The 23,904-nt window shown below is 32.0% G+C and overlaps 2 protein-coding genes across 2 annotated transcripts in view; one reads left to right on the top strand and one right to left on the bottom strand.

The window, feature by feature from the left end:
• The window catches only part of LOC119602805 (alpha-protein kinase 1-like), an 83,127-nt gene that overhangs the window by 15,992 nt on the left and 43,231 nt on the right, over positions 1-23,904 (top strand). The window lies entirely within an intron of this gene.
• LOC119602804 (heterogeneous nuclear ribonucleoprotein A0) lies at positions 23,109-23,648 on the bottom strand. Its single transcript, XM_037954525.1, has one exon. The coding sequence runs from the start codon at positions 23,646-23,648 to the stop codon at positions 23,109-23,111; it is 540 nt and encodes a 179-aa protein (XP_037810453.1).

Raw genomic sequence — 23,904 nt, 5'->3', positions numbered from 1 at the left:
TAGGTTGGTTGAATTGTCCAGAAATGGCAAGTTTGCAATACAATACAATACACTACTTACCAACAACTACGGGCCCGCAACAGCAGCATCATCATCACCATCATTGGCCTCTGTTCTAGAGCATAAAATGAAAACATGTGGAAAAAAATGCGAATGGTCAGCAGCCAGTTAGTTTTGAAATGGACACATAAATACGAACATATTTTAGGAAGGATTCTGTTGATGATTTTTATCACTGATTGTAAATAATTTAAGTTTTCAATGGATTGGTTTGGGTGGTTGGTTCACCGACTATGTAGCTGGCTTAATGATCAACTCATGCATGTGTGTTAATGTTAATTCGCTCATTTACTACAAGACTGTCATAAAAATCGGCTTTGATATGAACACATATACGAGGGTATGCTTAAGATATTTCTTGTATTTTCGTGGCTTTTTTACATCAATCGGAATAGTTCTGTTCTAGTTCTGTTCTAGTTCTGTTCTAGTTCTGTTCTAGTTCTGTTCTAGTTCTGTTCTAGTTCTGTTCTAGTTCTGTTCTAGTTCTGTTCTAGTTCTGTTCTAGTTATGTTCTAGTTATGTTCTAGTTCTGTTCTAGTTCTGTTCTAGTTCTGTTCTAGTTCTGTTCTAGTTCTGTTCTAGTTCTGTTCTGTTCTGTTCTAGTTCTGTTCTAGTTCTGTTCTAGTTCTGTTCTAGTTCTGTTCTAGTTCTGTTCTAGTTCTGTTCTAGTTCTGTTCTAGTTCTGTTCTAGTTCTGTTCTAGTTCTGTTCTAGTTCTGTTCTAGTTCTGTTCTAGTTCTGTTCTAGTTGTTCTAGTTCTGTTCTAGTTATGTTCTAGTTATGTTCTAGTTCTGTTCTAGTTCTGTTCTAGTTCTGTTCTAGTTCTGTTCTAGTTCTGTTCTTTGTTCTAGTTCTGTTCTAGTTCTGTTCTAGTTCTGTTCTAGTTCTGTTCTAGTTCTGTTCTAGTTCTGTTCTAGTTCTGTTCTAGTTCTGTTCTAGTTCTGTTCTAGTTCTGTTCTAGTTCTGTTCTAGTTCTGTTCTAGTTCTGTTCTAGTTCTGTTCTAGTTCTGTTCTAGTTCTGTTCTAGTTCTGTTCTAGTTCTGTTCTAGTTCTGTTCTAGTTCTGTTCTAGTTCTGTTCTAGTTCTGTTCTAGTTCTGTTCTAGTTCTGTTCTAGTTCTGTTCTAGTTCTGTTCTAGTTCTGTTCTAGTTCTGTTCTAGTTCTGTTCTAGTTCTGTTCTAGTTCTGTTCTAGTTCTGTTCTAGTTCTGTTCTAGTTCTGTTCTAGTTCTGTTCTAGTTCTGTTCTAGTTCTGTTCTAGTTCTGTTCAGTCTGTTCTAGTTCTGTTCTAGTTCTGTTCTAGTTCTGTTCTAGTTCTGTTCTAGTTCTGTTCTAGTTCTGTTCTAGTTCTGTTCTAGTTCTGTTCTAGTCTGTTCTAGTTCTGTTCTAGTTCTGTTCTAGTTCTGTTCTAGTTCTGTTCTAGTTCTGTTCTAGTCTGTTCTAGTTCTGTTCTAGTTCTGTTCTAGTTCTGTTCTAGTTCTGTTCTAGTGTTCTAGTTCTGTTCTGGTTCTGTTCTGGTTCTGTTCTGTTCTGTTCTAGTTCTGTTCTAGTTCTGTTCTAGTTCTGTTCTAGTTCTGTTCTAGTTCTGTTCTAGTTCTGTTCTAGTTCTGTTCTAGTTCTGTTCTAGTTCTGTTCTAGTTCTGTTCTAGTTCTGTTCTAGTTCTGTTCTAGTTCTGTTCTAGTTCTGTTCAGTTCTGTTCTAGTTCTGTTCTAGTTCTGTTCTAGTTCTGTTCTAGTTCTGTTCTAGTTCTTTTCCAGTTCTCTTCTAGTCTGTTCTAGCTCTTTTCAGTTTGTTTTGTTTTGGTAAAGTAGAACTCTAGCAATCGCTTAAGTAAATTAAATTCCTTATCTTTATTCTTCTGTATCATATTGTCAATGGCAAATTAATATTTAAATATTGTAACATACTTTCAAATTCCATGTACTATTTTCCCACGTTTTTAACAAGAAGAAAAAGAATTGAATTAAAATTGCATGACTGTGTTTTTTTTTTTCTTGTCTTCGCCTAACAAGCTTAAACTTAAATTCCTTCTTCCTTTATATTTTTTCATGCTTATGAAAAATAATTTTCATACTTCAGCAAATAGAAAAATTGTAATAAAATTGTTGGAGTTTTTTCATTCCTTAACATAACCTCCTGGGTCCTCGAAAAGGAAATCAAATGGGGAAATAAGACTAAAATAGATAACTAAAAAAGGAGCATAATAAAAAACGAAAGAAAACAAACCCACTTACTCCGTAATCATAACAAAAATGTCTAAATCAAATAACACTAGAAAACCATTTCAATCCCGTTTTCCTTCATTTTATTTTTCTTTTTATTAAAGGGATTATTTTTATTATTTTTATTTTCCAAACAAAACGTAAACGGAGATGTTACACTCATGTGTCACCTTTAAAACGTAAAAAGGCTGTTTTCACATTTTTATTTTTATTATTTTATTTAGAAAATCAATAGGAAAATAAGACGAGTGTCGTTTTCCTTGGCAAATAAACCGTACAAACGCTTCTTTGGCTGGTGCTTTTCTATTGTCAAAGCTTTGTTGGTTGGTTGTTGCGAGTGAATGGTTCCGGGAAATAATAAACCCTCTTAAACAAAGAATGTGACATGTTTAAAGCACATTTATCATTCTAAGGGATAACAGATAAAACAGCGATCAGATCAGGCGTATGATACAGTATTGATTGGAAATCTATTTAATAATTGGAGGAAAATATTAGGAAATAGTAGAGTATTTCATGTCAAAGAAAGTTGCATTTTCAAAGCAATGAACAAATTTGTATTTAAGTAATTTCTGCGATTGCTGTTTATGCACAACATTATGCTGATGTTGATAATACACAAATCCTTTTTTTTTTTTATGAACAGCTTTTGTTGTTCCTTCCCCTACCACTTTATCAGGGACGTTTTTTTTTGTTCTTTTCTACTGCCTTGTTCTGTTTAAAAACAACAAACAATCATAATGTCGTCTACTGCATTGCTAAATTTATGTATGAGTTTGTGGAGAATAAAAACATAAAAAGACACCAGCCCAGCACACAGATGTTTGCTCAAGGCCATGTTAAATTTGGATCAGCCATCTCCATCATCAGTTTGTTAAAAAACAACAACAAAACGAACACACACTGCTTAAATTATCTTTGGCAGACAAATATTTGACCAGGATAATGCAGAACTTTTTGATACTAAACACAAACATACATTAATACTCCTTTTTTTGGAGAACACTCAACACAAACGAAAAATGGCAAAGACACACAATGAAACAGATTCATTCAATCGAAAAAAACATAAGTTCTCCACCTTCAGTAGACTTTTTAAATGTGTTTTAAATAACGAGGGTTGTTTGTCTAAACTTTTAAATTTAAACAATATTTAAATAAAAAACTATTTCAGTTCTAGATATACTTATTTAGTTCAGTTAGTTAAGTTCTAGTTGAGTTCTAGTTCAGTTCAGTTCTAGTTCAGTTCTAGTTCAGTTCTAGTTCAGTTCTAGTTCAGTTCTAGTTCAGTTCTAGTTCAGTTCTAGTTCAGTTCTAGTTCAGTTCTAGTCAGTTCTAGTTCAGTTCTAGTTCAGTTCTATTCAGTTCTAGTTCAGTTCAGTTCTAGTTCAGTTCTAGTTCAGTTCTAGTTCAGTTCTAGTTCAGTTCTAGTTCAGTTCTAGTTCAGTTCTAGTTCAGTTCTAGTTCAGTTCTAGTTCAGTTCTAGTTCAGTTCTAGTTCAGTTCTAGTTCAGTTCTAGTTCAGTTCTAGTTCAGTTCTAGTTCAGTTCTAGTTCAGTTCTAGTTCAGTTCTAGTTCAGTTCTAGTTAAGTTCTAGTTCAGTTCTAGTTCAGTTCTAGTTCAGTTCTAGTTCAGTTCTAGTTCAGTTCTAGTTCAGTTCTAGTTCAGTTCTAGTTCAGTTCTAGTTCAGTTTTAGTTCAGTTCTAGTTCAGTTTTAGTTCAGTTCTAGTTCAGTTCTAGTTCAGTTCTAGTTCAGTTCTAGTTCAGTTCTAGTTCAGTTCTAGTTCAGTTCTAGTTCAGTTCTAGTTCGTTCTAGTCAGTTCTAGTTCAGTTCTAGTTCAGTTCTAGTTCAGTTCTAGTTCAGTTCTAGTTCAGTTCTAGTTCAGTTCTAGTTCAGTTCTAGTTCAGTTCTAGTTCAGTTCTAGTTCAGTTCTAGTTCAGTTCTAGTTCAGTTCTAGTTCAGTTCTAGTTCAGTTCTAGTTCAGTTCTAGTTCAGTTCTAGTTCAGTTCTAGTTCAGTTCTAGTTCAGTTTCTAGTTCAGTTCTAGTTCAGTTCTAGTTCAGTTCTAGTTCAGTTCTAGTTCAGTTCTAGTTCAGTTCTAGTTCAGTTCTAGTTCAGTTCTAGTTCAGTTCTAGTTCAGTTCTAGTTCAGTTCTAGTTCAGTTCTAGTTCAGTTCTAGTTCAGTTCTAGTTCAGTTCTAGTTCAGTTCTAGTTCAGTTCTAGTTCAGTTCTAGTTCAGTTCTAGTTCAGTTCTAGTTCAGTTCTAGTTCAGTTCTAGTTCAGTTCTAGTTCAGTTCTAGTTCAGTTCTAGTTCAGTTCTAGTTCAGTTTCTAGTTCAGTTTCTAGTTCAGTTCTAGTTCAGTTCTAGTTCAGTTCTAGTTCAGTTCTAGTTCAGTTCTAGTTCAGTTCTAGTTCAGTTCTAGTTCAGTCTAGTTCAGTTCTAGTCAGTTCTAGTTCAGTTCTAGTTCAGTTCTAGTTCAGTTCTAGTTCAGTTCTAGTTCAGTTCTAGTTCAGTTTCTAGTTCAGTTCTAGTTCAGTTCTAGTTCAGTTCTAGTTCAGTTCTAGTTTCAGTTCTAGTTCAGTTCTAGTTCAGTTCTAGTTCAGTTCTAGTTCAGTTCTAGTTCAGTTCTAGTTCAGTTCTAGTTCAGTTCTAGTTCAGTTCTAGTTCAGTTCTAGTTCAGTTCTAGTTCAGTTCTAGTTCAGTTTAGTTCAGTTCTAGTTCAGTTCTAGTTCAGTTCTAGTTCAGTTCTAGTTCATTCTAGTTCAGTTCTAGTTCAGTTCTAGTTCAGTTCTAGTTCAGTTCTAGTTCAGTTCTAGTTCAGTTCTAGTTCAGTTCTAGTTCAGTTCTAGTTCAGTTCTAGTTCAGTTCTAGTTCAGTTCTAGTTCAGTTCTAGTTCAGTTCTAGTTCAGTTCTAGTTCAGTTCTAGTTCAGTTCTAGTTCAGTTCTAGTTCAGTTCTAGTTCAGTTTCTAGTTCAGTTCTAGTTCAGTTCTAGTTCAGTTCTAGTTCAGTTCTAGTTCAGTTCTAGTTCAGTTCTAGTTCAGTTCTAGTTCAGTTCTAGTTCAGTTCTAGTTCAGTTCTAGTTCAGTTCATTCTAGTTCAGTTCTAGTTCAGTTCTAATTCAGTTCTAGTTCAGTTCTAGTTCAGTTCTAGTTCAGTTCTAGTTCAGTTCTAGTTCAGTTCTAGTTCAGTTCTAGTTCAGTTCTAGTTCAGTTCTAGTTCAGTTTTAGTTCAGTTTTAGTTCAGTTCTAGTTCAGTTCTAGTTCAGTTCTAGTTCAATTCTAGTTCATTTTATTTGAACTAAGTACTTTTGCTATAATTATATCAATTTCTTTATTTATAGCTTTGTTGTTGGACATTATTTATTTGTAATTTAAGAAACTAATATAAGGACAATAACGGCTTTTCTGTTCAAATTCAGTCTCAAATATTAAATCTATTTAATCTTCCAATCTGAAACCCATTTCCTATACATTTATTATTTCAAGTTCATTTAATCGAAATTCCCCAAATAAATATAAAATTAGAACCTTTTTAATATTTAATGATTTTGAAATTAGATTTTTTAAATTTATGTTGTAATATTTTCAATAATAGCGCCTTTATATTTTATAGCCAATAAATTTTTCAAATATCTATTTATATTAATAGCAAAACGATTTTTTAATTTATTTATTGCAAAAAAAGACGTTAAAATAGAAGAAAAGAAAATAAAGTTCTGCAAAAATCAAACGTTGTGCTTCGTTACACCTCAAAAAAGTTTTGAAAAAAAACGCACAAATAAGGAAAACAAAACTTTTTAGAAAATTATTACGACAAGTAGCTAACAAAGTGGAAAAGTTCGTACAAAGAATTTTATTACACTTTTGGGTTGGTTGCCTTTAGAGCGGAGGTGGCTGTGGTGTTGGCATTACTACCTCCCTAATACACGTGTCAGTTTTTGTCTATTCAATTGTTTTCTATTCCAAAAACATACAAGAACAGACAGGCAAGCAACAAAGTTTTTGGTCATGAATTTAGATTTCTTGGTTCCTTTATCATTGTATTTACAACAGCAGCCTTAAAAACATACATATGTCAGCCAATAAGTCCCTTTTCCTTTCAGCTGTTGGGAAACTGTTCTATAAGATTTGCCCGGCATATTGTACGATGTTTTTCTCGAAAACCTCTAAAAATGTTTAGATACGCAATATGGCTGGTCAATGTTAAGAAACTTTATTGACAGCTTAACAAACGAATTTTATATGAAATTCCTATTTATCTGTCTCGGTACGTTTATGTGCAAACCCTCCAAACCCCATCTACACCTTAAGGATTTCGGTTAACGTTGTGTTAAGAGTTGTACACTGAACATACAATGAAATAATTTGGTGTAAAGAAATTTACGATTTTCAAGCAAACAACTTATGTACATGAACATGTCGCAAGTATCCTTTGCAAGGAAAACTTTTTCCAATTAAATATGTTTATGCGTGTGTAAGTGTATTGTTTCCATTTCTTTAAGCTGTACGAACTTGTTGCATATTTTATGGCAGGAAAATTAAACGTTAGCATATTTTGTAGTGCGATTGTAGTTGTGCTATTAACAGATTTCGTTGGAACTTTTTAGCGTTAGTGAGTGACAGACATTATTTTGGATTTTACAACTTAATTGTACGACTTTTTGTGGTTTAAGTTTATGTGCAATTATCTACCGAAATACGCTTTTTATTACTTTCAGCATCATTTTCCTCATTTCAAAGGAGAATTTTTTATTATTGTCATTTCTCTGGGGACTTGAGTAATAAAATGTAGTGTATTAGTTGGCATACTCACTGAGTTTTGTATCGTTAAATAAAGTTTGTTTTCGGACAGCTGAATTTGTAATACATATTGTAAGATTTGTATTGTTAACTCATATTTAATTTAGTTACCTGTTATATGAGTTTTTCATTATTTTGTTCAAAAACTTAGTTTACTTTAAAGAAGTTTATATGTTTCATTTACTAACGACTCAATTATTTCCTCAAGAGTTTCCAGTAAAATCATAGTTTAGAAAAGGTAATATTACAGTGCATTCGAAAGCAGATATTGAACTGAACTAGAACTGGACTAGAACAGAACTAGAACTGAACTAGAACTGAACTAGAACTGAACTAGAACTGAACTAGAACTGAACTAGAACTGAACTAGAACTGAACTAGAACTGAACTAGAACTGAACTAGAACTGAACTAGAACTGAACTAGAACTGAACTAGAACTGAACTAGAACTGAACTAGAACTGAACTAGAACTGAACTAGAACTGAACTAGAACTGAACTAGAACTGAACTAGAACTGAACTAGAATGAACTAGAACTGAACTAGAACTGAACTAGAACTGAACTAGAACTGAACTAGAACTGAACTAGAACTGAACTAGAACTGAACTAGAACTGAACTAGAACTGAACTAGAACTGAACTAGAACTGAACTAGAACTGAACTAGAACTGAACTAGAACTGAACTAGAACTGAACTAGAACTGAACTAGAACTGAACTAGAACTGAACTAGAACTAACTAGAACTGAACTAGAACTGAACTAGAAACTGAACTAGAACTGAACTAGAACTGAACTAGAACTGAACTAGAACTGACTAGAACTGAACTAGAACTGAACTAGAACTGAACTAGACTGAACTAGAACTGAACTAGACTGAACTAGACTGAACTAGAACGGAACTAGAACTGAACTAGAACTGAACTAGAACTGAACTAGAACTGAACTAGAACTGAACTAGAACTGAACTAGAACTGAACTAGAACTGAACTAGAACTGAACTAGAACTGAACTAGAACTGAACTAGAACTGAACTAGAAACTGAACTAGAACTGAACTAGAACTGAACTAGAACTGAACTAGAACTGAACTAGAACTGAACTAGAACTGAACTAGAACTGAACTAGAAACTGAACTAGAACTGAACTAGAACTGAACTAGAACTGAACTAGAACTGAACTAGAACTGAACTAGAACTGAACTAGAACTGAACTAGAACTGAACTAGAACTGAACTAGAACTGAACTAGAACTGAACTAGAACTGAACTAGAACTGAACTAGAACTGAACTAGAACTGAACTAGAACTGAACTAGAACTGAACTAGAACTGAACTAGAACTGAACTAGAACTGAACTAGAACTGAACTAGAACTGACTAGAACTGAACTAGAACTGAACTAGAACTGAACTAGAACTGAACTAGAACTGAACTAGAACTGAACTAGAACTGAAACTAGAACTGAACTAGAACTGAACTAGAACTGAACTAGAACCTGAACTAGAACTGAACTAGAACTGAACTAGAACTGAACTAGAACTGAAACTAGAACTGAAACTAGAACTGAACTAGAACTGAACTAGAACTGAACTAGAACTGAACTAGAACTGAACTAGAACTGAACTAGAACTGAACTAGAACTGAACTAGAACTGAACTAGAACTGAACTAGAACTGAACTAGAACTGAACTAGACTGAACTAGAAACTGAACTAGAACTGAACTAGAACGAACTAGAACTGAACTAGAACTGAACTAGAACTGAACTAGAACTGAACTAGAACTGAACTAGAACTGACTAGAAACTGAACTAGAACGGAACTAGAAACTGAACTAGAACTGAACTAGAACTGAACTAGAAAACTGAACTAGAACTGAACTAGAACTGAACTAGAACTGAACCTAGAAGCTGAACTAGAACTGAACTAGAACTGAACTAGAACTGAACTAGAACTGAACTAGAACTGAACTAGAAACTGAACTAGAATGAACTAGAAATGAACTAGAACTGAACTAGAACGACTAGACTAACTAGAACTGAACTAGAACTGAACTCGAACTAAACTAGAACTGAACTAGAACTGAACTAGAACTGAACTAGAACTGAACTAGAACTGAAACTAGAACTGAACTAGAACTGAACTAGAACTGACTAACTGAAGAACTGAACTAGAACTAATAGGAACTGAACTCGAACTGAACTAGACACTTGAACTAGAACTGAACTAGCAATGAACTAGAACTGAACTAGAACTGAACTAAAACTTGAAACTAGAACTGAAACTGAACTGGAGCTGAACTAGATTCTGTCATCAAGTAATATTCTGTGAGAGACCGAAAACATGCATGACATTGTAACAAGACAATAAATGGGTTCTCCGATCAATATGGTCGATCTGTCGAGGCCATAATTTTTCATATATTTATGATCTCATCACTGATTTCCAAACTCCGAGAACAAGTAACACTCGCATTTTATTAAAATAACACTAAAACATTAATAAAAAAAAAACAGTTTTTATTTATTTGTACTTTTACTAAACATAAATCTTAAAAACTAATTTTGCTGAGGCCTAAATGTATCCATGACACCCTTTACGAAATTTACCATCGGCTTTGGCAATTCCACTTCAAACATTAGCGATCCCTTTCTATTGCCCTTAACTTTAAAATGAACATTTTTGTCGTCATCACTCTTAGTATTGCCAGATTCTTCCTTAAGCACTTCTTTAACTAAATCACTTGTGGCCTCTTTTACATCATTTTTTGCTGGATCTTTTACCTCTATAACAGCTTTTCCAGTCTTTGGTACGGTTTCCGCTGAATCCTCCACTGTTGCTGTAAAAATTTCCTCATTAAGCTTCTTTCCAGGAGTTTGAACAAGTTGCCCCTGGAAAGGATATTTTAGAGGGAAATACAAATGTAAAACCTGAGTATTGGCTGGTATAGTGGCCTGTTCGGTATTTTTAATGAATTTTGTTCCAGTTATATAATGCCAAGGTTTCCAGTAACTAGGAATTGCTTCCTCTGGTTTTGGTTTTGGTTTGGTTTCATCAGGCTTATCTTCGGTTTGTTTATTTGCTTCCGGATTTTTGGTATAACCGCGATGAAATAAAGCATTCCAAAATGCTAAATCTCTAGATTCGGCCGGAGGTGTGGGTGCATCGTCGAGCAGTGGTCTTGTTTCTATAATACGATTAGGGCTAAAAAAATTGCCAAAATTTGGTCTCCAATTCCAGGGTATAGCAAAAAGTCCTAAACCAAAAGTACTTTGAGTTTGATTCGTAGTTAAGGTGGTGGTATTGAAGGGATTTATGATGAAGGTGGGTAAAATGGGAGCATTAGGAAGAACAGGGAAATTAGGGAACCATCCAGAAGGTCTTCGTGTAGTGCTAGGTCTATGTACTGGTGTAGGTCGTCTTGTAGGCAGTCTTATTGGTCTGGTGGGTCTTTGGGTTACAAATGAAACTGAAGGTTTGGTAGTTGTTTTAATGGGCCTTTCAGTAATTGGCTTGATAGTAGTAATAGTGGTTACTGTTGTTACTGGAGAAACCGGTTTATTTGTGGGCCTAGGTTGTATTGCTGTATTGATGTTTACAGGTAGTTTTTCCGATATTGGTTTCGTAGTAGTTGGTGTCGTAGTTTCAGTAGTTGTTTGATTTGTTGCTGAAAGTTTTGAGATTTCCTGTACACTTTCTGTACCAGTTTGATTATTTTGTGGACCTTTTATATCTGACGTGGTTGTTGCTATTGTAACAGGAATATTTGATTGTTTTATTGTATCCTTATTAGCTTTTACAGGAGTTTCTGTAGAAGTAGCGCCAGTTGTTTCCTTTGAATCTGTTGTGGTTGCTCCAGTTAGAATATTTTGTTGATTTATGGAATCCTTGCTGGCGTTTACATCTGATTCTGTTATTTTAATTTTCTCTGTCGTTGAAATCGTACTACTAGATTCTATCATCTTCGCATCACTTTCATTCACTTTTTCGGAGTTCTGTACAGGTTTGGGATTCTCTTCTACATTATTTTGATTAGAAATTGTTTCTTTATGTACATTTTCCAAAGCATTTTCATTTAAATCGTGTGTAACCTTTTCGGAGTCAAATATATATGTGGTAGCTGATGCAGTAGTAGAAGATTCCGAATCGGTTGTTTCTTTTATTTGTTCGGATATCATTGATTCATTCACTTTGTCATTCTTTTCTATTTGATTGGATTTTGTTGCATTACCTTGTGGGGAACTTATTTGTTCAGTGCTCTTTTCCTTATTGTTTGTATTGTTGTATTTAGTTGGTTTTACATTTTCAGAGTTCAACAATTCCACTTCTTTATCTTCTGTTTCCTCTTTAACTGTAGTTAGGATTTCAGAATCCAATGTTTCTTGTTCATTTAAATTATTATCTTGTGCCGGATTATTATTTTCGGAGTTCAATGTCTGCTTTTCTTTATCCACTTTGACTGAAGTTGTGTTTTCGGAGTTGAATGTTTCTTTCTCATTAGCATTTGAATTATTCTCTTGTGCTGGAATTTGTTGCTCTTCTTCTGTATCCATTGTTAAGGGCCCGATATTTTCGGAGTTTACTGTTATATTTTCTTCAACGCCTGGTTTATCTGATATTATTTGAGTTATTTGTTCGGAGTTTTCTTTATCTTTTAAAATGTTTTCTTCTGAGGGGATTTGTTGCTCAGAAATATTAGTTACTGCTGAAATTATAGTTTCATCTTCGGAGTTTTCTTTTGCTAAGGTTCTCAAGTTTTGAAGATTATTTTCCTTATTTTCGGATTCAATATTTATTTCAACTTTAATCAAATTATTTTGATTTGATTGCACATTTTTGTCATTTTCTTGACCTGCAGTTTTCGAATCCATTTCAGTTACATTTTCGATGTTTTTCAGTTCAATTTTAGATTGACTTAAGTTTTCTTCTTTTAAAGTTTATTTTAATTGCGATGATTCTTTCTCCGTTTGTGTAGATTTATCATTGTTAGCTTCAGAACTTTGCAAAGGCAAAGCTTTAATCAACTCATGACTATCCTCCTCATTCTTGCTCTCAATTTCATTTAATTTATCATCGTAACCAAATCCACTGTATCATAAGGTGGAGCCACCGCATTATCCGAAATTTTTGTTAAAGTTTGTACAGGTTCTATTATGTATTTCTGTGGAGATCTTAAAGCTTCTAAATCTCCTACACTTTCACTTGAAGACTCCACTTCTCGTCGGTGTATATGACGAGCTTCGCTTAATAAACATAAACTTAAAAACCATAACAATTTGAATTTTCCAAGAAAATCCTAAAATAAAAACAAAATTATAAAAAAAAAAACTACTTAAAAAAGAACTTGTTTCTTCTTGAACTTACCATGTTGTTTTCTAAATCAATACTAATCGTTTACAAACGTTTAGTATTTTATTTATATACTTTAGAAATTTCCAGTTTTCTTTGTTTTCCTAAAAAATTATATTTTTTGGGGGAATCTTTCAAATGGCTTTCAATTTCTTTTGTTTGTATTGGGCATGTTTGCGTGCCAGTATGCGTGAGTCCATTTGGTTTTCTTCTTTTCTCTATTTTTTTATTTATAAAGTGGAGTTTAAGTAGATTTTGATTTTTGTATTTTCATTATAGTGCACTAATTATAATGCACATTTAAAAAGGTAGAAGAGAATCAAAAGAGGTGCTGTTTAATGGGTCCAACGATAAGAACTTGACATAAAAAACAAACTACAACAGAACTCACAAATTTGTTTTTTTTTTTCTTTCAAATGCTTTTTTAAAATTTCACTCTCGAAACCACTTTAAATAATAATTTGAATCATCATCATGATCATCAACGTCGTCGTCATTATATTTTGATTGGTTAGTTAGGAAATTATGGTGATTTCCATAATTGAAAAACAAAATGTCATTGAACTGTTTTATGGTAAATATTCAACGTAAAGGAAATAATGATTTTTTATATTTATAGCTTTCACTAGTTTTATTTAAATTGCCTACATATTGTTCAAATATTTAACAATTGTTTGTAATTGGATAGATTTTGGTAGAAGAAAAATTTTAATTTGGAAAAAGTTTATGGTCAATTATGGTGTTTTTAGATAATAAGGTCAGTGCTTTGTTTTAAGGGGGATATGTAGCTCCAGAATTTTACATTTATGTTAAATTTATTACTCTTTGTTATAGTACTGGAAAGTAATGAATAAATTTAAATGTTTTGTGATAGGAAATCTGATAAATTGTGTTTCCTAAGCCAAAATAATCGTAGTATGTTCATTAAATTCGTAAGGAGAAAACCAAAAAAAACAATAAATCACTATGAATCATCTACCTTATTAGTTCAGTTCTAGTTCAGTTCAGTTCTAGTTCAGTTCTAGTTCACTTCTAGTTCAGTACTAGTTCAGTTCTAGTTCAGTTCTAGTTCAGTTCTAGTTCAGTTCTAGTTCAGTTCTAGTCAGTTCAGTTCAGTTCTAGTTCAGTTCTAGTTCAGTTCTAGTTCAGTTCTAGTTCAGTTCTAGTTCAGTCTAGTTCAGTTCTAGTTCAGTTCTAGTTCAGTTCTAGTTCAATTCTAGTTCAGTTCTAGTTCAGTTCTAGTTCAGTTCTAGTTCAGTTCTAGTTTAGTTCTAGTTCAGTTCTAGTTCAGTTCTAGTCTTCTAGTTCAGTTCTAGTTCAGTTCTAGTTCAGTTCTAGTTCAGTTCTAGTTCAGTTCTAGTTCAGTTCTATTCAGTTCTAGTTCAGTTCTAGTTCAGTTCTAGTTCAGTTCTAGTTCAGTTCTAGTTCAGTTCTAGTTCAGTTCTAGTTCAGTTCTAGTTCAGTTCTAGTTCAGTTCTAGTTCAGTTCTAGTTCAGTTCTAGTTCAGTTCTAGTTCAGTTCTAGTTCAGTTCTAGTTCAGTTCTAGTTCAGTTCTAGTTCAGTTCTAGTTCAGTTCTAGTTCAGTTCTAGTTCAGTTCTAGTTCAGTTCATTTCAGTTCATTTCTAGTTCAGTTCTAAGTTCAGTTCTAGTTCAGATTCTAGTACAGTTCTAGTTCAGTTCTAGTTTCAGTTCTAGTTCAGTTATAGTTCAGTTCTAGTTCAGTTTCGTTCAGTTCTAGTTCAGTTTTCTAGTTCAGTTCTAGTTCAGTTTTAGTTCATTTCTAGTTCAGTTCTAGTTCAGTTCTAGCTTGCAGTTCTAGCTTCAGTTCTAGTCAGTCTCGTTCAGTTTCTTCGTTCAGTTCTAGTTCAGTTCTAGTTCAGTTCTAGTTCAGTTTTCTAGTTCAGTTCTTTAGTTCAGTTCTAGTTCAGTTCTAGTTCAGTTCTACTCAGTCTACTCAGTTCTACGTTCAGTTCTAGTTCAGTTCTAGTTCATTCTAGTTCAGTTCTAGTTCAGTTCTAGTTCAGTTCTAGTTCAGTTCTAGTTCAGTTCTAGTTCAGTTCTAGTCAGTTCTAGTTCAGTTCTAGTTCAGTTCTAGTTCAGTTCTAGTTCAGTTCTAGTTCAGTTCTAGTCAGTTCTAGTTCAGTTCTAGTTCAGTTCTAGTTCAGTTCTAGTTCAGTTCTAGTTCAGTTCTAGTTCAGTTCTAGTTCAGTTCTAGTTCAGTTCTAGTTCAGTTCTAGTTCAGTTCTAGTTCAGTTCTAGTTCAGTTCTAGTTCAGTTCTAGTTCAGTTCTAGTTCAGTTCTAGTTCAGTTCTAGTTCAGTTCTAGTTCAGTTCTAGTTCAGTTCTAGTTCAGTTCTAGTTCAGTTCTAGTTCAGTTCTAGTTCAGTTCTAGTTCAGTTCTAGTTCAGTTCTAGTTCAGTTCTAGTTCAGTTCTAGTTCAGTTCTAGTTCAGTTCTAGTTCAGTTCTAGTTCAGTTCTAGTTCAGTTCTAGTTCAGTTCTAGTTCAGTTCTAGTTCAGTTCTAGTTCAGTTCTAGTTCAGTTCTAGTTCAGTTCTAGTTCAGTTCTAGTTCAGTTCTAGTTCAGTTCTAGTTCAGTTCTAGTTCAGTTCTAGTTCAGTTCTAGTTCAGTTCTAGTTCAGTTCTAGTTCAGTTCTAGTTCAGTTCTAGTTCAGTTCTACTTCAGTTCTAGTTCAGTTCTAGTTCTGTTCTAGTTCAGTTCTAGTTCAGTTCTAGTGCAGTTCTAGTTCAGTTCTAGTTCAGTTCTAGTTCAGTTCTAGTTCAGTTCTAGTTCAGTTCTAGTTCAGTTCTAGTTCAGTTCTAGTTCAGTTCAGTTCTCACTAAAAACATGGTTTTTTACTAAAATTCCAATTTTTTATACTAAAAATTTATTAATTACTATAAATTCAATTTAGCACTAAAAAATTAAATATTGTTTATAAAATTTATTTAAAAATAAAAATTTCTTTTTTCCCAAAATAAAATTAAACCAAATTAAGAACGAATTTGTAGCTTCTTCATGACATAAATTTATTCTTAATTTTTTGTATAACGAAAAGCCAACATAAAATATGGTCAAATAATTGCAAATAAAATAACTGACAGTTATTTCCCCTAAATTTTATTTGGCTTTTATCACAAGTATTCCCTTGTTCTTGGACAACATTTTATAATATTTTTGTTATTTATATTTAATCTTAGTTCATTCACTTGCAGTGTACTCACTGCCAACATCTAAATATTAAGCAACAATTTCGAATACAAACTATGTACATACAGTATACTACATATAGCAAATTCCCCTTATTTGTTTTTCAGCAGCTTTGAGTATCAAAACATCATCATGCTCAATGGAATACGAAATTTTAATCAGAATGGGAGTCGGTACAAAAGCAATAGCTTAAGTTGAAGCTGAAACAGCAGCAAGCAAAAGTCCCTTTTGCACTATCGTACTTATGATACTTGCACGAGTATTTGTAGTTAAATGTAAATTTATTCCTACATCAATAAATAATAAGGTTTATTTCCAATAATATCAGAACTTGTAAGAAATAAGAAAGTAGAAAATATAGCAGAAGCATGCAGTGTAGTAGTGAAAGAATAGTAATAACAAGTTATTTTTTCATGAAAAACGAGCTGAAAGCAATATTTCATACAAATATAAAAAAATAAATAACTAAATTTTCCCACCTCACAACCCAGCAGCCAGACCTAACTTTTGCAAATAAATAATAATGATCTTTTTAGGGCACACACACACACAAAGCAACACTCCCACACTTATAAACATATCAAATGAAAATGTAACTAATTACGTATTCATTAAACTCCGGAAATGCTTTACAAACATATTACTCTACTCTATATTCGTAGGCAGCACAATACAATTCTTATATCCTTATTGAAAGAATACATATAGTTGAAAGTTGAAAAAAAAACTCGGGCAACAGGAAATGAAAGCAAAATAAGAATAATCAGCCAATATTGAAAATGTTTGTGTCTGTGTAAGCAAGTTATTTGCAATTGTATTTATTGTTATTGAAAGCAGAATTTGCAAATAAATTTTGTATGAGTATGTATGTATGAATATTGTTCATATTCTAAATGTAACATTAATGTATTGGGGAAAATTGTACAAATGTTTGTTTATTTAAGGGATTTTTCTGACAAATTAAAGGCGATTCGTTTGTAATTCATTAGTAAATAATTAATCAATATTACAAATTGGTAGTAATCGACAATAATTGTGGCAGAATATTAAAAATGGTTTAGTTTTTGGGATTATTTCGACTGTATACATTTTGTTTGGTCATTATGATTAAGATGGCAAATGACTTAAAGACTAAATAACATTGTTTTAATTTAACTAATTTAAAATGTTTTTGGTTAATAACTCTACTAAGAACTTCTAACGAATCTATTTAGTTATATCATTATTGGAACAGTCAAGATCTTGATGTTACAAATTTAGATAGTGATATCTCACACCAAGATATCTTATTTCGAGCTCGTATCGTTAAGTCCGATTTTAATGGTGATTAAGTAACAAGGTATCGTATCTTTCACATAATTGTGTCTTATTAATAAAGTAATTATAATATGATCCAATGTAATCATATTATAGTTTACAGTTATCATATTATGATTCATAGTATTCATATAAGAATTCAAAGCATTCATTTTATGCTCTAATATATCTTTAACATAATTGCATCTTAATAATAAAGTAATCATAATATGATCCATGGTAATCATATTATGTTTTACACTTATCATATTATGATTAGTAGTAACCATAAAAGAATCCAAAGCATTCATTATATAATCCTATGTAAACACTTTACTGTTCCAAATTAATCATTGTATGATCCGAAATCAATCATATTATGATCCAAAGTAATCATTTGCTTCTGAATTTGTAAATGACCATTATAAGTGGCGGACAAAATTTGAAAAAAGTCGAAACCCTGAGATCAAGTTATACTTTTCTATAGGATTGATTCTCCCTGAATATGAATCTGATTTCAGATTTTCTATATCGTATTTGGGATTTGAGATACCCTGAAGTTTGAAAAACTGCCATTTTTAAGAAGTTATAACAGCGCCAAGACAAAATTGTTTATGAAATGTTTATAATACTGTACGCCATCTGAAAGTCCATCCTATCAACATCAGATGTTAAGCCTTTATTTTAAAACTGGCAGAATGGACTTTTAGATAGCATATAAAATTTTCTAAATAAAGTTGTCTTGACGCTATTATAACGTCTCAAAAAGGTTTAAAAATTGAATTTTTTTCAAACTACGAATCCCAGATGTGCTGGATTCAGAGTTACTCAATCCTTTAGAAAAATATACTTTGGTGTCTGGGTTAAAAATTTGTCGGCCTGCGTAATAGTCGCCATTGAAAACAAACGACGACTCTTTAATTATTCTCTCTCTCTTTAGTGTTCTACAAATACATATTTTCTTAATAACATGTTCTAATCTCGACTTGTATATTTCTCTGGAGTAATCTTTCAGTTCGAAATATTTCGATCTCACTACGTTGAAATTAAGAGGCTTGATATCGTGGTTCGAATCGGAATTTGCTCGCCACTGGGAAGCAATAACAGGGCTTAGACAGATCAAGCGTTTAATCACGCTATTAAGAGGAAAATCCCAAAAGCTGTTATCGCTTAACAAAAGTGATCTCAGAATGCTAACGGGACTACTCACGGGACACTGTGGTCTCAGATATCATCAGTTCATCCTAGTAAACGCCATATCGAAGCTATGCAGATTTGGTGGCTGTCCTCAGAACACATATTGTGCAATTGTCCAACACTAAGGACTCGTCGAGAAAGAATCTAAGGTGCTGCAACACTAGCCCCGTAGGATATATTCAATCTCTCACCAATCAAACCTGTTATTTTGATATGTGAATTAAACCTGTTATGGTGAACCCATGGGCTGCACAAAAGATCCAAAATCTAAGAGGTTTGATAACTGCAAGACTTAAAATGCAGACATACATAAATAGTCCACAGCTCTATAATGAATTATCCGATTTTTCAGAAATATGGACTAAATTTCTGACTTAAAAACGGTGCTTTAAATATAAAAGATAATCAAAAGTCAAACTCTCCATGTCGGAATTAGTTTAAAAGCCAATAAAATTTACATAAATGTAGCCAATAAAATAAGTATGTAATTGTTTGGAGTTGCTTTCAGAATGAGAGCTGTATTAATACTTAAAACGTTATGTTCCAATTAATCCAAATATGATACAAAGTTCTCCTTCAAATGTCTATTCAAACATAATGCTGATTCCATAAATTCCCTGAACCGCTTTAAGTAACATTCTTAAGCTTACGAAAACTGATGACATGATTTATTCTTTAACTATAAATATCCTTTAACTTTAATGTCAAACATGTACTTCGGTAAATTTTACTACACATTTATGTACATTATGCCAACATTAACTTATTATGCTTGAAATATAATGTATATGACAGTTTTTAAATGTTATTAATCATATACACATGTAAATCATTATAAATAAAATTATAAAAATAAAAAATATGTCTACGAGCAGTATTAAGTTCTTGTGTATAAAAAGACAAATAGATAATTACACTGGCTAACAAAATTGCAAAAAAATACAACCAGATACCTAAGTAAAGTTTTCAAACGGATTGGCAGTACTAAACTCAGAATGGAAACATCGCATTAGGTTTTCAAGATATCGTATCTTGTAATATAAAAAGTACCGTTTTTGTGTATATAAGAGGCATTATAAAAGCTTGGAGACATCTTTGTTATATCATCTTTATTCCTTAAGATATCTTAACCTAAAGCTCGAGAAATATTTTAGCAACTACAGTACTAAAGAACTCAAAAAGTACTTTTATAGAAAAAATTATGGCAAATTGTGAAATATTAGTTTTACGTAAAAAAGTTGTAGTAAAAACTTAGGTTTTAGGTTAAGAGGCTTTAAAGTCAACATATTAAACTTTCAGCTCTCTAGGTTAAAAATTTGTTAGTCTGTGTTATCATGTAGGTAAAATATATTTATTAAATAAAGTCACCTTTATAAATTTTTAACACAAAATAAACAGATAAAAACATCTTGGTTGTCTTGTAAAAGTTGTATGTCTGGGTCTGTTCAAAAAAGCATCTTTAACACAAAAGCGCTTTGTTTGAGCTTAATTTGTAGATAAATTAATTACTTACAGTTTTATTAAAAAACCACTCAATCATTGTAGTCAAACATAATCGGAGAGAAGAAAAAAATAAACAGATTTCTACATATGTATACAATAAACTTAAAGGGACCAACTGTTTTTTAGGAATTTATTTCAAATTTTTTATTAAAAATTTTACAAAGATTTTAAAATTTAAATCGGCGGCTTAATGTTTTATAAAAGTCTTGATTGTTAACTCTTATAAAAGTCATGTAGGAACTAAATATTATACAAAAATAACAGTTATCTTAATTTTGTAAACAAATCGAGAGCAGAATGATTGTTGTAAAAGTTTAGTTGGTCACAGTTTTCGAGAGATTAATCCTTATATGTACATTCAACGCACATGTATGTAGATATTATGAAAATTTCTGTATGAATAAAGATATTTTCATAAATTAATATACTCACAGCTACATACACAAACAGTAATATTTAACAATGGGAAAGTAATTGTTAAACAATATACTATAGTATTTTTTACATATTTTTTGTTAATATAAACCACCTCTGTTGCATGATTATGATTTAATATGGATGTAATGTTTAATTATATCATCTGTTGGATTTTATGATTAACATGAAGGAAGTTTGTTTAACAGATTTTCAATTTAACTTGTACATGTTTATATATATATATATATATATATATATATATATATATATATATATATATATATATATATATATATATATACATATATATATATATATATATATATATATATATATATATATATATATATATATATTTCTGTTTTTGTATTTTATTTTACAAGTTCCTATATTTTACAATTGTTTATGTCAGTTGTTGGTTTTGTTATAATCCATTTTATTAAGTCTGTCTATATGGCGGTTTGTTGTTTTATATCTTTTTATTTACTACTCCTGTTTATATAATTATTTCCTGCAAGTGCAGAAGATGTTTGTTTTAGTTTTACGAAACTATTGTTAAGATTGGATTTGTTTTTTTCTCTATTTTATTGTGAAAAATTGTCACATCTTATTGAATACCTAGTTGCGATAATGTTTTCATGTCTTATTTGTTAATTGTGCAACATGTTGTTACAACATGTGTTATAGTCATTGTTTTAACAGCATTAGAGTTTTATTGGAGAAATACACGAAAGTTAAAGTTAAACAAAAAAATTTTAAAATTTTATTAAAAAATATATTAATTTTATTTTTTATTTTATTTCAGGTAAGGACAACTATGTTATAAAACTGAAGATTTGTGTAAATAAGTATCCTGACCAGTAAGTAATAGATCATATTAAATAGATTAAAAACGATGTCAGGTAGCTTAACTTGCATTACCTTTACCCTCATCAAAGCTTTTGATGAATATGTTCCATCGGTTTCTACTTGAGAGAGAAAGTACTGATTTGATATGGAAAATATGAATCAGGTCTGAAGGCATAACTCTATGTAGATTGTTGTCAAAGTCAACCAGAGCTTACAAAACCCTTGGGAGCTACTCAAGCAGGAATTTCAGAAAATTTGAGAGCAGCATTCAAAAGTAGAGAAATGATTAAAACCGAGAGACCTTGAATATATATATCCAGATCTTGCCCCATCCGATTACTATTTCGTTTTCATCGCTACAAATTGCTCTCTCTCTCTCTGACATAAACTTCACATCGGAACAGGGTATCCAAATTTAGCTTTATTCGTATTTGCTCTTAAAAGATATGCTGTTCTTTTTTAAAGCTTCAGACATTCATTTTATGGTTAAATATCGACTTAAAGAATTCTGTAAAGTGCCGCTCGTATTTGATTCAAGTCAGTAATAGGGTTCTATAAATCGACTTTCGAATAATCGAACAATCGACTTTTTGTTGAAAAAAGTCGAAGTAGACTATTTTCTTCCAAAAATGTCTGTAACTCGACTATCGTCTATGAAAAAAGTCGACTTTGTAAATAAAAGTCGAAAAGTCGTAAAAAGTTAAAAATAGTCAAAAAGTCGAAAATAGTTCAAAAGTCGAAAATAAGTCAAAAAGTCGAAAATAGTCAAAAAAAGTCGAAAAAAGTCGGAAAAAGTTGAAGATAGAAGGAAAAAGTCAAAAAGTCGAAAATATTCCAAAAGTCGGAAATAGTGCAAAAGTCGTAAAAAATCGGAAATAAGTCGAAGAGTCGAAAATAGTCGAAAAGACGGAAAAAATCGAAAAAAGTCGAAAAGTCGACTATTCATAAAATACTAAAAGTCGAAAAGTCTAAAAGTTTAAAAGTCGACTTTTAATTAAATGAAAAAAGTAGAAAAATCGACTTTTCATAAAAAGACGAAAAGTATACATATAGATCCCTAGACTCCTTGAAAATCTAAAATTCCTGAAACTCCGGAAATCACCTTTGAAACAGTTGGTATTTCTACAAAAGTTAGCAAATATCATGCAAAATATTATGATGGTCAGCTCATTATAAAGTCCACTTCCGAAAATTACTGTAGTGATTTACTTATAGCGTAAGCTTTATACCAAAGTATACTATTATCATCTGGACATACACAGAGGGAAAAAGAAATATACACGTCTGGTACCAAATTGACACCAAACTGTTTATAATTTTTCAATGCCATCCGTTGTCAAAGTATATACATACGTACGACAACATTGCAACAATTCGTTGTCGAAATGTAAATTTTATACACATCCGTTGTCTAATTGACAAACAATCCGTTTCTAATAGTGAGCTTACCACGTTTGTTAACATTTAGACAACGGATGTGTATAAAATTTAGATTTCGACCAAGGATTTTTTGCAATGTTGACAACGTTGCGTTTATAACATTACATGGTGTTGTACGTATGTATATATTTTGACAACGGATGTTATTGAAAAATTATAAACTCTTTGGTGTCAATTTGGTACCAGGTGTGCATATTTCCTTTTCTCTGTGTACTATAGATTATAATATAGATAATACTTTCTATAATCTGGACTATAGATAATACATACTATAGTCCATAGAAAATACTATAGTCCAGACTATAGGTAATATTATATCCCACACTATACATTATACTACACTATATGGTATATGTATGTAGATTGTAGCATAGCATAGTCAATAAACTATAGTATAGACTATACTATAGTCCAGATTATAGATTATAGACTAGACTATAGATTATACTATACACTATAAACCATAGTTCATACAATAGATTATACCAAACCCCAGACTATAGATTATACTATAGTCCAGACCCTAGATAATACTATAACCCAGACTATAGAAAATATTATATATTATATTATACTATGAATCATCGTGACTGTCATTTTAAACTTGTGTGTGTTTTTTTTTTTTTCTTTTAAAATTCATTGGAAATTCTGAACTTTTAATCAAATTTTGACAGGTGATTTAAAAACCTATACATACACTACTCTTAAAACTATGTATTTTATTTGAACTCTACTTATCCTATAAATACATTTAATAATACAGCTAAAACTTAACTTATTCCCATTCATCACCAATCTCATCGTCTATAAAAGCTTCTAAATCTGGATAATCTTCTTCATCTTGTCTTGAAAAATGATTAAATATCATATCGCCGCCAGGACTAGGGGCAACAACACCACCACCTCCTCCTCCTCCTCCTCCCCCTCCACCAATTCCAGTAGTTTGAGGTAAAGCTTCATCGCAATTTATAAAATCGTCATAATTAATTTCGCCATAACCATTGTCGCTGCCACCACGATTATGACGATAACCAAGCCCATGACCATGATGGTGACGATGTTGATGTGATTTAACACCTCCCATACCGCCAGCAACACCAGCACCTCCTGCTGCTAAACCCGTATGATGTGTTGAGTAGCCCATTATTTTATAAATAGTTTGTTTGGAAGCTTTACCCGCACTGCCACTGTGGGTTTTATCATGCACATGAGTGTAGACGGTGTGCGTGTGATGATGGGTTCTTATCTTTACGGGCACATGTATGACAAAACGTTTGCCATGCACCACTCGACTCTTTAGAAGACAGGTGGGCATGAGTGAGGAATAAACGATAACTAAGAGAAAAACTTTTATCACTTTTAATTTAGCGCTGGCCAGACTAAAGTGGTGAATCTGTAATATTTAGTTTAATAAAAACGAAATTGTTTATTAGTTTTTGTTTTTAAATAGGAAATATGTCTTTATTTATACACACACACTTTAAGCATTTCGTTATGGTTATTTATTTTGTTTTAGCGTATTTTTTTAGTTTTGTTTTATCCTTAAACGTTACTCTGGCCCCTAAAAGCGT

Source organism: Lucilia sericata, unplaced genomic scaffold (genome assembly GCF_015586225.1).
Source record: "Lucilia sericata isolate MDLA Ls3-8-SP2 unplaced genomic scaffold, ASM1558622v1 Contig000254F_arrow, whole genome shotgun sequence".
Lineage (NCBI taxonomy): Eukaryota > Metazoa > Arthropoda > Insecta > Diptera > Calliphoridae > Lucilia > Lucilia sericata.
The sequence above is the reverse complement of the archived record's forward strand: the minus strand, read 5'-3'. Positions and strand labels throughout refer to the sequence as shown.